We start from the raw sequence: 16198 nt of genomic DNA on the forward strand, positions 1-16198 counted from the left end.
CAACCACACATTAATGTTTCTCTCCCTCTTTCTCCTTCCCTTCCCCCTCTCTAAAAAAGTAAATAAAATCTTAAAAAATATTAAATACTGTTGTCCTCATCACTCTGTATCTCTCACCTCTAACTGCTCACACCTTTTCTCTTCCTTCCTCCAAGATCAAGTTTAGTGTAACTTTGCTGCCCTTTTCCTCACACCCACCATTCATTACATTTACTAAGTGGCCACCTTTCCTTCAAATTTGTAATATAAATGAGAAAAGGTTTGTTTCTTACATTCATTGTATCCTCAGCATAGAACACAGCTGTGCTCAGAGAAAACATCCAGTACAAATTTGTTGAAAAATAAACATTCCAAGATGGGTGTTATGTAATACAGATTGCAATTGGAAAAGACAAATGAAATGTTCTCTCAGCCCCTCAGAAGTAACCTTCACGCTCTGCAAACTCCTAAGAAATAAATACCTCTAGCTCAACTTACTGACTTTATTATGCTTCGAGAAAAACTTTGGAAAAAGAAAACTACAATGACCAAGGCTTGAAAATACATGAGTAACTGGTAAATCGGTAACAAAACGTAGTTACAACTCCTTAAAAATTCAGTATACCTGGAGAGAATAATCTTCGTTATTGCCTTTGGCTTAGAATGTTATTACAGCAGGTTCTGGAATAACTTTGTCATTACAAGGCTGATGAGATGCAGCAGGAACTTAACTCTTACTGTTCTGTTACACAAGTGGGCCGCACCTTATTGTGCTACACAGGTGTTTCAAATTTAACACATTGAAGGAGAGCTCCTCCAACAGAGCGAGCGCGCGCGCGCGCGCACGCGCACACACACACACACACACACACACACACACACACACACACACAAATGAGAACTCACTTAACAGCAGTGGCCTAGAGTGAAACCTGCAATGTCCCTGAGCTCTGCCCTACCTCCCACATTAAGCAAGAAGGTGCTGTATTTTCGCCTTCTGGCCTTGTCTTTTTCTACCCTGTCTATGCTGCTTCTCTAGTTTCCATGTTTTTAACACAGCAACAATAAGCAGCTCATAGCCTCGGGGGATGGTCAACCTGCCACCAAACCCGTATCTTTCCAGCTGTAAGGCTTGGACACATTATTTAACCCTACCCACCTCAGTTTCCTCTTTTTAAAAATGGTTAAAATAACATTTCTTATCCCCTACAATGGAAATGAAGATTAAATGAGGCAATGCTTAATACAATGTATGGTTACAGCAAGCCTTCAAGAAATGTTATATATCTCAGTCCTCCAGAATTTTAACTTCACCAATGCTCTGCCTCAAAAACCTGAAGCTCAGTAATTTCATGCTTAGTACTACTTCTCCCTCTCTTCCCACCCAAGTTACTTAACACTTCCCCACCCGGCTTCAAGCTTTGCAGGAAAGAAGTTGAGCCCTTCTTTCACACAGCCCCCAACCACACTAAGAAACACAGTAGGCACTCAAAAAATTTTTTAAAAGAATAACACATCCAGTTCAAATGCACTGTCACGTGCACCAGTGCCTACCCTCAGCTCCCAATCCTCCTCCGTAAATAAACCAAGGCCCAGCCAAATAGAAACGCCAGAACAGGACAATCCAAGGGCCACCTCACCGCGTCCACAAAATTGTGCAGAGAAAACGAGCTTTCATAGGAAGCGCAGGCAGAGGCTGGGGACGAGGAGCGCGCCGCCGTTTGCAGGAAGGAAAGCAGGCTTGTGTAAGGGTAACCCTTGCCTGTGTGCCTCGGTGGCCAGCACGCGCCCTCCCCGTGAGCCAGAACTCAGCAGCTACCTCTGAGCCGCTGCGTCCTTGCATACACGTTCCGCGCCCGCCGGTAACCCGCCTCGGAAGCCCAAGTCCCGGGGCTGCATTCCGCCCCGAAGGACGAAAGCGCCACAGCCGCGAAGCCAGCGCCATGACTTCCCTGCAGGATTGACTCCTCACTTAGTACCGCCCAGCCAGCAAGGGCGAGAGGAAAACCAAGTCCTTCGCTTTCCGGCCGCGCATCTTCCGGCGCTTTTACAGACGCGCGGGTCTGTGCACAAGTTCCGGTCTGGCGCAAAGTTTCGAGCTCACGGTCCGGTGGGCGGGGTTTCCTGTAGTGGGTGGGACTTGGCAGGTTTCCTGCTCCTGCATAGAGGGCAGTGGGGCGGCAAGAATTTCCTTTTTTTTTCTAGGTTTGTGGGGTGTGTTACAGTTTAGATACAGAGCTAGGTCGTGAGAAGAGAATTGGAAGCTCGGAAATAGACTCGAACGTTTAAGTCTGCAAGAAGACAAGGGCCAGTTATTTCTAGGTTTGTTGCCCTCAAAGGAAGGGTGGCTGTGCTGGGGGTTCTGGGTAGACAGATGCCGCGGGGCGGGGCGCGTCAGAGGGAAATTGAACTGACCTACCGGAGGAGGGAGACGGTCGGGAAGATGAAGGAGGAAGAGAGCCAGGCTTAGAGGTCGCTATCTGTAGCTCTGAGTCTGGTTGAAACCATGACCCCCGCAGAGACTTGGGAGGCCCCTTCAGTTCAGTAACCAATGGCCCGGATCCTAGTTCAGTGCCTGCTATGTGGGGCACAGCAAAGCTGTTTATGGGAGAGGAGGCAAGATATTGGTTTCAGCAAGTAGGGTGCATTTACATAGTCATTTTATACTACTATGATACAAAGAGAACGCCTAGTCCTGTTTCACTTGATCCTCCCCAAGTCCAGTGCTGCTACCTTGTGATTGCTGTCTCCCAACGTCCTTTTAAATCAACCACATTTCTTTTAGGATTTCATCAGTGACTTATTATTTTCTTCCCCACATTTGCTGAACCCAGAGGGAACCACTGGGTCTGCTTTCCCAGAGGGAACCACTTTTACATATTTCTGCTGGTAGTTCCCTCAATGTTGCTAAATAATAGGCTTATACCACTGGATGCCACAATAATCCTGAAATCTTAGTTTCTGGTATTTCATTCAGAGTTAAATTTTAATTACACTTTTCAGCTTGAAAAAAAACTAGCCATTGTTAATGTTTTGTCACATTTATCTTTCTTTACATATATTACATGTAGTATGTATATAATATTCCTATTTTCTGTTGTTGAACCTTTTGAGAGTAGATTACACATATGACTCTCTATGCTTACAAAGATATTCCCTTGTTTAATCCCTGAACAATGATCAAATTCAGAAAACTGACAAAATACTATTATTTAATATGTGTTTCAAAGCTGTCCTTTATATCAACTATTTCCCCAACTCAAGGTCACATCCAGATTACATATTGCATTTAATTATCTTTAATTTCTTTTAAGTCTGAAATATTTTTTCTTGGTTCAGGGCACACTGTCTTTGAGGAGCCTCAGATCCCCCCAAATCATATTCTGTCAAGATTCCTTCTCATCTGGCTTTTGGCTTTCAACTCAGAGGGGGCAAAGGTGCAACTCTTGTCCCTCATTCCAAATCCGGGTTCATCCAACACCAGCCACTTCCACAATGCTACTGAAGTTCGGCCCCAACAAGATCAAAGTCATTTGCAACTGAGGTGCACCGGTGGGGAAGTTGGTGCCACATCTACCCTGGCTCCCTAGTTTGGCCCCCTTGACCTTTCTCCAAAAAAGGTTGGTGATGACATCGCCAAAGCAACTGGTGATTGGGAGGATCTGAGGATTACAGTGAAACTGACCATTCAGAACAGACAGGTCCAAACTGAGGTAGTGCCTTCTGCCTCTGCCCTGTTTATCAAAGTCCTCAAAGAGCCACCATGAGACAGAAAGATGCAAGAAAACACACACGCACACACACACATTAAGCACAGTGGAACTATCATTTCTGCTGAGATCATCAACATTGCTGACAGAGGTGGTGCTGATCTTTAGCTAGAGAACTCTCTGGAATCATTAAAGAGATCCTGGGGATGGCCCAGTTTGTGGGCTGCAATGTGGATGCCCACACCACCCTGATGACATCAACTGTGGTGCAGTAGAATGGCCAGCTACTTAACAGGTATAAAGGAAAATATGTCAATTAAAAATCACTTGACAACCAAAAAAAAAAAAAAAAAGAGGATTCCGTCTCATTCCTCCATCCAGCTCCTTTATTCCTTTCTGTTCAGCTTTTAGCTCTCAGTCCAAATGTCACTTCAGAGAAGCTTTTTTTAACTTCCCAAATATACTTTTATATGTTTTATGGCTCTGAGCATGTTTTGTAATATTTTTACATTAGATTATTTGTTAAGAATATTTTGGAGCTGCAGTAATAACAAGTAATGTGTTGATAAGAAGTGGTAACATGTGCCTTTGCTATACTGTAAAACCAATGCCATGTCTGACTTTTGTATTATTACAAGTCCTGGCACAATTTCTTCTTTCATACAACAAATGTTTATTGCATAATGTACCTTCTACTCTTCTAGAAGTGAATGAACAATTTTAATGGAATATACATATACTCATTAGAATATATATATATATATATATATATATATATATGGGACTGTAATTAGTTGTCAAAAGATAGTAAATAAATAGTAAAATATAATTGATGATGATAAATGAAGTGGAAGATAAAGCAGGAAGCGGTAAAGAATGCATTTCTGTGTTGGTATTATAGTTTTAAATAGTCTGGTAGCCACAGAAGCCCTCACAGAGGGAAACATTTGAATAAAGACCTAAAGAAGAAGGAGAGGTTCATGAAGATATCTTGGGGCACAGCATTTTGTGTAGAAGGAAAGTGGAAAGGCCTGAACTGGGAAAGCAAGTGGCATTTTCTGTTGGGAACCACCCTGCCTGGTTTCAGGAGCTGTAACCCCCCCCCCCCCATGGCTAAACTGAGTGACCAACCTTCAGACCATAAGCCACTAAGGAGACAAAGCTTATCTCCCTGGCAGGAGTGCCGTTTCTGCTCCTTTTTCCATAACTGGCCCCCAATGCTTGATCAGTTAGCCAATGACGGGTAAGATTCCCCAAGGGGGGGATGACCTAAGGCATGATCATGTGGAGGCCCCAGGGAAGAACTTGGGGGACTATGGAGAAAGGGGGTGATGGACCTTCACCCCTCAGCTTTGACAAAGCCTGAGTCCTCATTCTGTCTGTGAGAAGTCTCCTAATTTCTTGGCTCTCTTGCCTCCTCTGCCTGACTTAAGCCTGAAACAATGACAGAGGGCAGTGCAACCTTGTGCTGGAAAGGGTGGGCTTCCCGGGAGATCAGGCCTGAGAAAGGATATGTAAAATCCTGTGAAACCTGCTTTGCTAAGAATGCTATTAATTAAACGATAAAGGTCTGAGCAGGAAATGAGTTTGTTTCTCAAAGTTTTGTAGCCTTTTAGCTAATAGACCCTGACTCAGAATAAGCCCTAATAGTTCTTTGTATGCTATCTACTGTTTGATCCTTACTGCCTGACAATAATTAATGAGCTGTACCTGTATCCCTGTGCAAATTAAATCCAATAAAAGCCTGTCAAGGTGTTGGGAACTGCTCTGCCTGGTTTTAGGAATTATAACTGTCTCCCATGGCTAAGGATAAGTGAGCGACCTCTGGAATGCAAGCCACAGGAGACAAAGCTTATCTCTGGTAGCTAACTCTGCCTCATCTTACTCCCCTGTCCCCAAAGCATGGTTGGCTAGTCAGAGACCGGTAAGACTCCTCACAGAGAGGGGCAACCTAAGCCAGACACAATCACTTGAGAGGCCATCATGGAAGGAGTTGGGGGGCTGCAACAAAGAGGAAGTGATGGACCCTCACCCCCTGGCTGTTCTGACATTGCCTGAGTCCCCATGTGCTCTGGGAGAAGCACTTCCTGGATCTAATCCACTTAAGCCTGAAAACCTATGGAGGGGGAGGTGGTGCAGTTCCTTGCCTTGCTAGAGCAGTATCCAGGGTAAATCTGGCATAAGAAAGAATTCCTAAAAATCTTGTGAAGCCTGCTTTGCTAAGAGTGTTTTCATTCATATATTAAGGGGCCAAGCAGGAAATGAGTATGTCTCCCAAAGTTTCTACAACCCCCTTTCCTGACAGACACTGACTCAGACTAAGCCCTCAGATTTCTTTGAAATGTTACCTACTGTTTGATCCTTACTGCCTGTATTCCTGTGTATTACAACCCAATAAAAGCCCCTGGAGGAAGAGGCTCCTGGCCTTTTTCCTCTGAGAAATTGGTCACCTCTCCTCCCCAAGTAGATCATGTCTTGGTAGTGTTACTTTCATCTGTGGCAGATGGGGGACTTGCAGGCAAAGTCATCCCCACATCTAGGCAAGGGTGCACGGCACTCCCCGTTGAGGGAGTAGCCGTGCTGTCCCTTTTTTTTCCTCCACAGGACTTGGTAGTCCCTGTGAATTTGTCTCATATCTCAACCACGATGCTGTGCGCACTATGAGCCGGTGCACATGTCAATTTTCCATGAACAGTAAGTCTCTTCTAGATGGGGTCCAGTGAGCAGAGGAGAGAGTACAAGAGAGAAAGTCAGAGAGGAGGTGGGGACCAAGTACTGCAGGACCTTGTGGGCATTGTAAGAACTTGGGTTTTTCTTTGTGTGGTTGTGTGTGGCATAATTTAATTTAAACATTAATTATATTCTTTTGTTTTGAAAATAGACTGAAAGGGAGCAAGTAGCAAGCAGTTACTAGAGTATTAGAATAATCTATAAAGAAATAGTGGTGGCTTGGACTAGGCTAGAAAATATGAGTTGTCAGAATCTAGGTACACTGGTTCAGTTGACAGGATTAGCAGACAGACCAGACCAGATAGAGATGGGATACAAGAAGAGTCAACAATGACTCCAAGCATTTTGACTCATACAATTGAAAGAATGTTTTGCCATTAATGGAGATAGAGAAGACTATGGGAAGAATAGATTTGAGGAGAAATTTAGTTTTTATTTGTATATTTAGTTTCAAAACAGTTGTTAGACTTCTGTGGTATCCAGCCTCAGAGAAGGCAGTCAAAGATCCTTTCCTCTTGAATTTAGTCCTTTGTGGAATCCCTCCCACATTTAATCAATATTGGCCTGTTTGACTAATAGAATATTGCAAAGGTATCTGAGTTTCTGCCTAGATCTCTTGGAGTTTTACTCTGAAGGAATCCAGTAGCCATACCCTTAGGACATTCAAGCAGCCCTGTTGAGAGGCCCACGTGGAGAGAAACTGAGGTCTCCCACCAACACACAGTACCATTGCTACTTGTGAGTATACTACCTTGGAAGTAGATCCTCCAGCCCTGTGTGATGACTGAAACCCTGCCCAATATCTTACTGCAATGTGATGAGGGACATGAGACAGAATGGTCTGCTAACCCACTCCTAAATCCCTGAACACAGAAACCATGAGAGATAATATGTGACTGTTAGTTGTAAGCCACAAAATTTGGTGTAATCCATTGAATTTTATGAACATCTCATTCATTTTAACATCCATGAAAATCTCTATTAGTTGTTCAGCTGATGCATATTTGTTCTTTGTTTCTTAAATGTTGTTATGCCTGATACATAATATGAATTTAATAAGTGTTGACTAAATGAAAAAGTGAACAAGAACATAAGTAGAATAGAATTTAGATAATAGGTTGAAGAGAAGGGATGATGCATTGAAACGAGATTGCTTGTTGGGCACTAAAAGTACACAACCATTTCCTTTTTCTTACTTCCTCCTATTTTAGTGAAGACAAAGATCATAATGGTTAGGTAAGAAAACTATGTATTCCAGAAATTTTGAAAATTACACTTAAATTAGTGGTGTGCCTGGCAACCTTCACTTAAATATCAAAGCATAATCAAGAATGAAACAAAAGGTTGAACAAAACCCTTCTCCCTCCCCATTATACTGCAATCACAAAGGCCTTGTTTCTGCTCCTGCAACTTGCAAGGTCTACTGGTGCCTTTGCCCCTGCTATCATCTCGCTGCCCTCAGATCTTTGCATGACTGCCTTTATCTTATTTTTCAGGTCTCAAATCAAATATGGCTTCCTTAGACCTTCCTTGATCCCCAGTCCAAGTAAGCTCCCATTATCCCCAAATCACCCTTATCACTTTCCCCATGGTAGTTATGGCTACCTAAAATCATCCCATTCACTTATAATAATTCACTTATTATTTGTCCTCCCTCTACGATAAAAGCTTCTGTTTGTCCTTAGTTTATCATAAATCTAGAACTATGCCTGGCACATAGTAGGAATCCAGCACATGCTGGATCCTCATGTGTCCTGATGTGATTATTTAAACATGTCACAAGCATATGTTGCCTATATAGTCTCTTATATGTCAGCTGGGCAACTGCTCAGCTTGCTGCCTGGCACCAAGGAATAGACAAGAGTCACTCAAGGTAACTATGGTATTCACTCAGATTTTATTGCATGCAGGTTTACTCAAAGTAGAACATTAACATACATGAATATCCTACTCCCACTCCAATAATCTTAGAGAAATAACACATACACACACACACACACACACACACACACACACAGCAATCAATGGGGAATAATGAGCCCAAGTCCCAGGGTCTCAGTCTGCAGGTCTGAGAGACAGCACAGTGAGCAAGGGAGTTGTCAGTATCTTACAAGGAAGGATTTCTGGAGCCAGGTAAGCAGTAGAACAGACGAAGTCCTCAACCCAGAAGGGCAGAGCCTCCAGCAGCTGATGCCAAGGGAGATCAGCATGGCATGGAGCAGCATATTGCTGCGTGGAGCTCAGCTCTCTCAGCAGTGGTGTGGGGCCTGCCTCAATTATATCTTTAAAGTGCTGGATTACACCCTTCTGGGTCTCTTGATAAGTGTCTTGGCACCTCTGATAAGTGGAGAATTTCCCCAGGAGTCTATCTATGGGTAGTCCTATTCTGCAGACATGGCTGTTCTGTTCACATGTGCAGACACCTTAGGTGTGTCTCCTTGCCAAATGTGTCTAGCATGACTTAGGTAGTTTCCCTCTTGAACCAAAGTGTCATGGCTGACTGACAGCCATCTTAGTTGACATGAGAGACTCCATCTTGTTTTATATACTTTATCCTATCTTGACTGGACCAATGCCATTTTATTAGTTCTGCTCTACACAAAACATATTTAGGTGGTTTTTTTTTTGGATTAAAAGTAAGGTTTTTAGTTAGGAAAGTCTATACTTCTTCATATGTTTCATTTTTCATTTCTATAATTTAAATAATTATCTTTTGCTCATTTTTCTATTTTTAAAAAGCAATTTGTACTGCCTGACTCATGTGGCTCAGTTGGTTGGGCACCATCCCACAAAGTGAAAGGTCACCAATTCAATTCTTAGGGCACATGCTTAGGTTCTGGTTAAGTCCCCAGGCATGCATGAGAGGCAACACAAGGATGTTTCTCTCTTACATTGATGTTTCTCTCCTTCCCTTCCTGTCTCTCTAAAAATAAATTTTAAAAATGTAAAAAATCAATTTATACTTAAGATACTAACTCTTTCTTTGACTGTTAGAGATAGATGGCAAATATTTTTTCCAATATGTTTGCCAGTTGATTTTGTGCATGTTTTCCTTGGACACAAGTTCTGTATTTCCCACAGTTTGTTTCATCAAGTGGGGCCTTTGGGGTTAGTTTACTTAGAAATGTAACTTTAGGCAAGTAGGCTGACTCTTAGTGACCAAAATTCAAGTTTCTCAATCACATTTTTTCTAATGTGAAGTGGGGATAATGGCAATGAATACGTCACAAAATTGTGAGAATTAAATTAGGGATATAAAATGGCTCAGGCAGTGCACACTGAAAGTGCTCTGAGTAAAAATGGTTATTCTGATTCTTCCTGGTTCAAGTAGTAGTATAATTTTCATATATATATATATATATATATATATATATATATATATATATAAATCCTCACTCGAGGATATGTTTATTGATTTTAGAAAGGAAGGGAAGGAGTGGGAGAAAGAAAGAACGAGAGAGACCTCTATGTGAGAGAGAAACATCTATCAGTTGCCTCTCCTCTGTGCCCCAAGCAGGGATCAAAACCGAAACCTAGCTATGTGCTCTGACAAGGAATCAAAGGGCAGCCTTCTACTGCGTGACACTCCAAGGAAATGAGCCATCTCCCCAGGACTAATTTTCTCACATATTTTAATTGTTTTGTTCTTTAGGAATTAATTTTGGTGCACCAAATAACTTACTTCGACGGGCAAAGTGAACCTGTGGCTCTGGGTGAGAAAGGTCTCATAAAAGCCTTGAAGCCTCAGCCCAACAGCAGGTGCCCATTGGCCTGGGCCAGGGCTTGGCAGGCTGTGCACCTAGCGCGCCGGCCTGCGCCTCGGGCCCCGCCCATACCCATCTCTACCTGTCTCGCCCCTTCCAGCTCAGCCGAGCCTCCTCTGCACCTCAGTTAGTTAGACTCCACTTCAGCCCACCTCCGCGTCTTCGCCCCACCCCCATCCAGTTGGCCCCGCCCACTTCCCCGCCCCCTCGTAGGCCTCACCCGGCTGGCCAGTCTTGTCTGGTTCCCGAGGCTGCTGCAGGCCGGACTTTAGACTTGCTCCCTGGTGTTCTCTGCTGAGGCGGTAGGTGAGTGCAGGCTGTACACTCGGCAGTGTGGCACCTCGGGGTAGATGGGTAGTCGCGTCCGCGCTAGGAGTGCTAGAGCAGCGCAAAGGGAGGGACAACTGGGGTGTGGTGCCTGACCTGGTGCTGGGACATGGGGCCTGCTCTGGGTGGGGCGGAAGCGCTGGACTGGCCACTTGCCTGCTCAGCTACCGTGCACTCCACCTCGATCCACAGTGTAATGTAGGTCGTGTTTTCCGTGCAGTGGCTTCTGCACTGTCAGACAGAGGAGGGCATGCGGGATGGGACCTGCGGTGGTGATTTCAGCAGACTCAATATTGAACAAGCGGTGTAAGCATTAGCCCCTCCAATACCTCCATTTACCACTTCATGTGCAATTGTTATTCCGTTTCAAGCTGGAGTCAGCAATTTACCATTAGGGCTGGAATTGAGGTCTGTAAGGTTTCACATCACAGGCTTTGGAGCTTAAAGGTAAGAACATTAGTCTTTGAAATAAATCGGGTACTGAGATCTGAAGATCTCTACTTTGAGGTTTGTTAGCTGTGTGACCTTGGGCAGGTTAACCTCTTAGGACTTGTTTCTGCATTTGTAAAGTGAAGATCAAATACTCTATGTCAGTATTGTTACGAAGACTAAATGCGATATTTGTAACACAGCAAAGTGTCTGCCTTATGTATCCTACTCTTCACTAACTGGGATCAGGGCACTCCAGCCCTGAGCACCACAAGCCAGCTCGAACAAAACTTGTGCAGGCCCAGAGCTCATTGCCCTGCCTGCTGTAACTCAGTGGATTGAGCACAGGCCTGCAAACCAAAAGGTCACTAGTTTGATACCCAGTCAAGGCACGTACCTTGATAGCCAGCCTGGTGACCAGTAGTGGGTACGAGAGGCAATCACATATAAAAAGAAATAAAAAAACAAACAAACAGTTAGTTACAGCTGCACTAGGGCAGTCATTGGTGGTACCCAGGGCCACTTTCTTTTTGCCTTTGTGAAAATTTTTTTTAAAGGCAGTTCCTTTTGGTTGATGAATTAGAAAAATACATTTCATTTTGGTTTGAAACAACTCAGATTATCAGTCTTTGGGATTGGACATGCTAAGGCTCTCTGGATAAGAAGCAACCTGGCCTGCTGGTACAGGATGTTTTCTCAGATCTAGTGCCTAAAGAATGCAAAGGGACAAGAGGTGTCAGAATGGGGACAGAAGAGGCCTTTGCCTTTTAAGGGCTGGAGACTAGACATGTCTCCTAATTTTACTTATAACTGTGAACACTTTGTAGACAATGGCTTTCATTCCCACATAGCATTAAGCAACCTAAGGATTACACACATACTCTCTAGACCACTGGCACTACTGTCCTGAATATTTCTTCCATGGCATCTGTCCTGATAACCAATTCCTGCTGACCTCAGCGCCTATCAGTTCTTGGTTCTCTAGCTTTAGACACAGCTGTGCTTTTTCTACTACAGTTAGAATTTTCTTTTTTAAAACTTTCTTCAGTCAATAAATAATTGTGCTAGAAAGTCAGCAAAAGTAAGAAGGTTAGCACTGGGTGTAAAATATGATTAAATAACATTTTGACCTTCAAAAATTTGTAATGAGCCCTGGCTGGTGTAGCTTAGTGGATTGAGCCCCTGCCTGCTAACCAAAGAGTTGCTGGTTTGTTTCCCAGTCAGGGCACATGCTTTGGTTGTTGTCCAGATCCCTAGTAGGGGACTCGTGAGAGGCAGCCACACATTGATGTTTCTCTCCCTCTCTTTCTCCTCCCTTCACCTCTCTCTAAAATTAAGTAAATAAAATCTTAAAAAATTTGTAATGAGCCACCACTGCTCATAGAAAGCATGAACTTTTAGATGGATATCTGAGTGAGGATCAGTGCCACTCTCAAGTATGAGGAGTCCAAATGTGGACATTCCTTTAATGTGCTCACTATTACCTTGACCCTGCAGGCTAGCTTCCTGTCTACTACTGCAGGGAAATTTGTTGAAACATTGGCTGAGAAGGAGGTTTAAATTAGCACCTAAAGTAAAGCATCATAAGGTCTATTTAACTACATTACTTAAGTTTCTTACATGATAATCAAAAACAGACATTATGTGTACATTTTTATAACATTCTGAAAATGACTACACTGGCTTAAATGTATTTGAAGCCCTGATTGGGTGGCTCAATTTTTTGGAATGATCCCATACACCAGAAGGTTGTGGGTTCGATCCCCAGTCAGCACACACACCTAGGTTTCAGGTTCAATCCCTGGTTAGGGTGTTTTCAGGAGGCAACTGATTCAATATTTCTCTTACATTGGTGTTTCTCTCTCCCTGTCCTTTCTCTCTCTACAGTCAATGAACATGCTCTCAAATAAGGATTAAAAAAGAAAGAAAGGAAGGAAGGAAGGAAATTTGAGCAGCTTACCAGTATGCAATCATAATTTTAAAAAGACATTAAAATTAGTCAATGTAATGATCAAAATTACCAATATAAGTTAGCTGGATAGCATATTAATACAGTTTCCCCATGAAAAATAGAAGGAAACACTACATATTCATTATAGTAAATCATTTCGAAATGCCATCTTAACAAGCGGATGTATTATGTCTGGTTCCTGTGAAAATTACCAAAGCAACAGTGTGGTTGTGCTATCCATTGTCATCAGGCCTCTTCAGTTTTCTGAGGTCAGTTTACCCTGTTCCAGACTCAGGTGATAGATAGCGTATATTAAAATAGATCCCTGCAACTGTGAAGAGGAACTTGTCTGTCCACATTTTCTTCTCTCTAGGGGGTTAGGAAGCGAAAATCAAAACAAGTATTTCCTGATTGTGTTAAAAATAGGTTTATAAAATATCTAAAATTGCCCACGCTGCCTTCAGAACTCCTTGTTCACCTTCCCTGCTTTATTTTTCTCTTTAGCACTTCCTACCACCTGCATACACTGTAATTTTACTATCTCCCTGCAGTATAACTGTGTGAGGGCAGGGATGTGTGTCTGTTTGGTTCCTTGTCCCCGAGAACCTTAGCAGAGTCTCTGGCACAATAGGCCATCTGTGAGAATGATACTGAGTGAGTGAATAGTACTAAATACTATTCAACTGTTTCTGATCAGGAAGTATGAAAGGGTTTACTGGAAAGTTACAAACAGCTGAAATAGAGTACTAAGCAACCATACAAGGAATATTCTTGAAATTGGGAAATGTATAAACATCTCACAGTCCTTGCTCAACATAGACACTTTCAGGCCTTGAGAACAAAGTCATTGTAGGTGTTGCAGCTTTGAACTGAGAGCATTTTCATATTGTTCCTCATCACGACTAGAGAGAAGACTGTAGTGACATGCAAAATGCCCGTCTGGACCAACTAAGTAGATGAGCTCCCTGAAGAAGAGGAGGGAGCCAGGTGTTAGAATTGGGCAAAGCTGGATAATGGGTGGGTGAGAAGTTCTAATTTCTGGTCCAATATCTGGGGGATTCCAGAAGGTAGGAAGTTCTTAAAATGATGGGATGGAAATAAGGAGCCCAAGCAACTTCAGTCTCCAAGGTGAATGGACCTTAACATGGCATCCAGCCTGCCTGCAGCTCAGCTGGCCAGCAGTTTTACAGAGGCCTTATAATTTAAAGATTTTTTGGCTGAAGAGCTGGAATTTTCTACTAGAAGATACAGCTCTGATTTTTATCAAGGCAGTTTTTTTTTTTTGGGGTAAAAGATGATTTATTTGGTTTATAAGTAATGGTAATAAAGTGAGGCAATGTTGAGATACTGTCATTGCATCTGACTTTTATTAACACCTCACTCAGTGCCCCTATGGTGAACTCTTTATTTGATAGGTTAGAAAATATAATCATGAAATTTCTAAAATGTATATACTGTGGGCAAGGGATTAGAAAAGTGGTATAACCAGAAAGAGATGTTAAGTAAACTCTGTAGCCTGTTATGAATCTGACAGATCTATATATATCTTAAGGGTTTTCTAGAGAAATCAAGGAAGGGGTCTTAATTAATCTCTCACTTTGTAGCAAGTAATAAGGACAGGGTGAAACTATACATACTTAGTTTTAAAATCAAGAGTGATCAAGTGTCAACACTTTTGTAGTGACTCCTGCTTTCCCCATTCTGAATGTTCAAGTATCAGCAATAGTATTACTATTTAGATAATCAGGATAACTCAAGTATCTGGAAATTTATTTTTTTATGGTAGCCAGAAACTGATTCCTTTGGCTGCGCTGAGGGTTTAGTGATGAGTGACTCTGTGCATGGTAGGAAAACTTGCCTCCTTGTCCTGCTGTGCGGACCTAGTGCACTGGGCCTGTGTTTTGTTTGTCAATGAACTTTATTTTTCCAAGTCATCACAACATAGGGAATTTGGTAATAGTTTCAAGCAAAGGTACCTAATTAGTGGGAAAGTATCTGAATATAGGTATTTTTTCAGATATGGCTTTTTCAATAGTGGAAGATGGAGACTAAATTTGGAAAACCTTATCCTTTTCTTTCTGTCTCTCTTTTTGGTTCTTATAACTTTTCTGATATTTTTCTACTTTGTTAAAAAAATACCCCTACTCCTTTAGTACCACTTTCTATACATATTTTGTGTTCACTATGATTAAATGAAAGTCATAGCACATTAACTGGAAGAGGTCTTAAGAATTATCTAAAGTGATTAAAAACTCAGATTTAATAAATGAAACACAGAGGCCTAGAGAAGTTAGACAACTGCCCATAGGCAGTGACACAGAACTATTGGCCACTTTTTTTTTTACTCTGATCCAGTGACCCTTCTGGTGGTCTCTTTTTCACACTGAAAAGGAAACATGTTTTCTCTCTATTTGTGTGCTTTAATGCTTGACTTAATTCCCTATCCCCATTTCTAGTGTCCATGGCAGGGATTAAAATACGTAGGCATCACTTTCTTAATTCATACAAGATAAACTCAGTGTAAATTCCTTTATTATAAGTTTTCTACTCTCAGAGCCTGGGTATTAAGTTCAGGACATTCCTATGAACTCATGTTGTCCTGAGATGGCCCAGAAGTACCTTCTAGAAGCTCTGAGATATTGGTGCCACATGTAGATGGTATGTGAGAGCCCAGCAAGGAGGAAATGCTTCTGTGCCCTAAGTAACCCATGATCTAATAGACTGTATTGGAGAACTGCTGTGAGGTAAATATCAACTGTCCAGTTCATGTTATTGGTGGGTGGGCACTGACTTCCCTGTAATTGTTTTGAGATAAATAATGAGGCATTTTCACCAGCCCTTGGTCCCCTCCTCTGTGTACCAACTACATAGTTGCTCAGAGAAACAAGCTCTTCTGAGAGGATTTAGGAAAATTAGCACCAATCTCTCATCAAGGCAGACTATTTCAGCCAATTAATTTTGTGTAAACTCCATAGTCTTTTATTATCATTCCAAGAAGCTCTTCATAAACAAATATGAGAAGGGTGCTCTACATCTTACTATTTAATAATAAACCATCAATACCAAGGCAATCAATTAAATATCTGAGTAGTTAATAAAATAATAATTGCTACAGTTCACAGAGTCGTGTCTGGTATGTGCTTCATGTCAGAAACCAAACACTGTCAGGTAATTTTTTAAATCTCCACTTTATAGAAATTGAAGTTCAGACAGACTGGCAAAGCAAACACACTCAAATACATAGTGGGAAAGAAATGTGAACAAAGAATACTGACTCTGAAGTTATTCTTTCTTCCACAAGAATGAGT

General features: G+C 42.2%; 2 protein-coding genes and 1 pseudogene across 22 annotated transcripts in view; 2 read left to right on the plus strand and 1 right to left on the minus strand.

Annotated features, from left to right (window-relative positions):
* RMDN1 (regulator of microtubule dynamics 1) overlaps positions 1 to 2023 on the minus strand; it is a 44852-nt gene extending 42829 nt beyond the window's left edge. For 6 of the 14 annotated variants that reach the window (XM_053661170.1, XM_053661164.1, XM_037141401.2 and 3 more), the window contains exon 1: positions 1742 to 2020. In XM_053661170.1, the coding sequence (XP_053517145.1) occupies positions 1742 to 1924 (183 nt within the window). In that variant the 5' untranslated portion in view covers positions 1925 to 2020. Of the gene's footprint in view, positions 1 to 1741 lie in introns of all 14 variants that reach the window. The other 8 variants (XM_053661167.1, XM_053661166.1, XM_053661165.1 and 5 more) reach the window with 7 other exon arrangements.
* A 189-nt stretch (positions 2024 to 2212) lies between these two features.
* LOC128626757 (60S ribosomal protein L12-like) lies at positions 2213 to 4412 on the plus strand (annotated as a pseudogene).
* The window catches only part of CPNE3 (copine 3), a 65198-nt gene continuing 51232 nt past the window's right edge, over positions 2233 to 16198 (plus strand). For 2 of the 8 annotated variants that reach the window (XM_053661161.1, XM_037141407.2), the window contains exon 1: positions 10396 to 10489. Coding sequence is in view for 1 of the 8 variants with exons in the window: in XM_037141406.2 (XP_036997301.2) it covers positions 10768 to 10816 (49 nt within the window). In the remaining 7 variants the exon portion in view is untranslated. Of the gene's footprint in view, positions 2302 to 7030; positions 7158 to 10395; positions 10490 to 10715; positions 10817 to 10883; positions 10958 to 16198 lie in introns of those variants that run through there. The other 6 variants (XM_037141413.2, XM_037141410.2, XM_037141408.2 and 3 more) reach the window with 6 other exon arrangements.

Source organism: Artibeus jamaicensis, unplaced genomic scaffold (assembly GCF_021234435.1).
Source record: "Artibeus jamaicensis isolate MK-2021 breed Jamaican fruit bat unplaced genomic scaffold, CSHL_Jam_final scaffold_916, whole genome shotgun sequence".
NCBI lineage: Eukaryota > Metazoa > Chordata > Mammalia > Chiroptera > Phyllostomidae > Artibeus > Artibeus jamaicensis.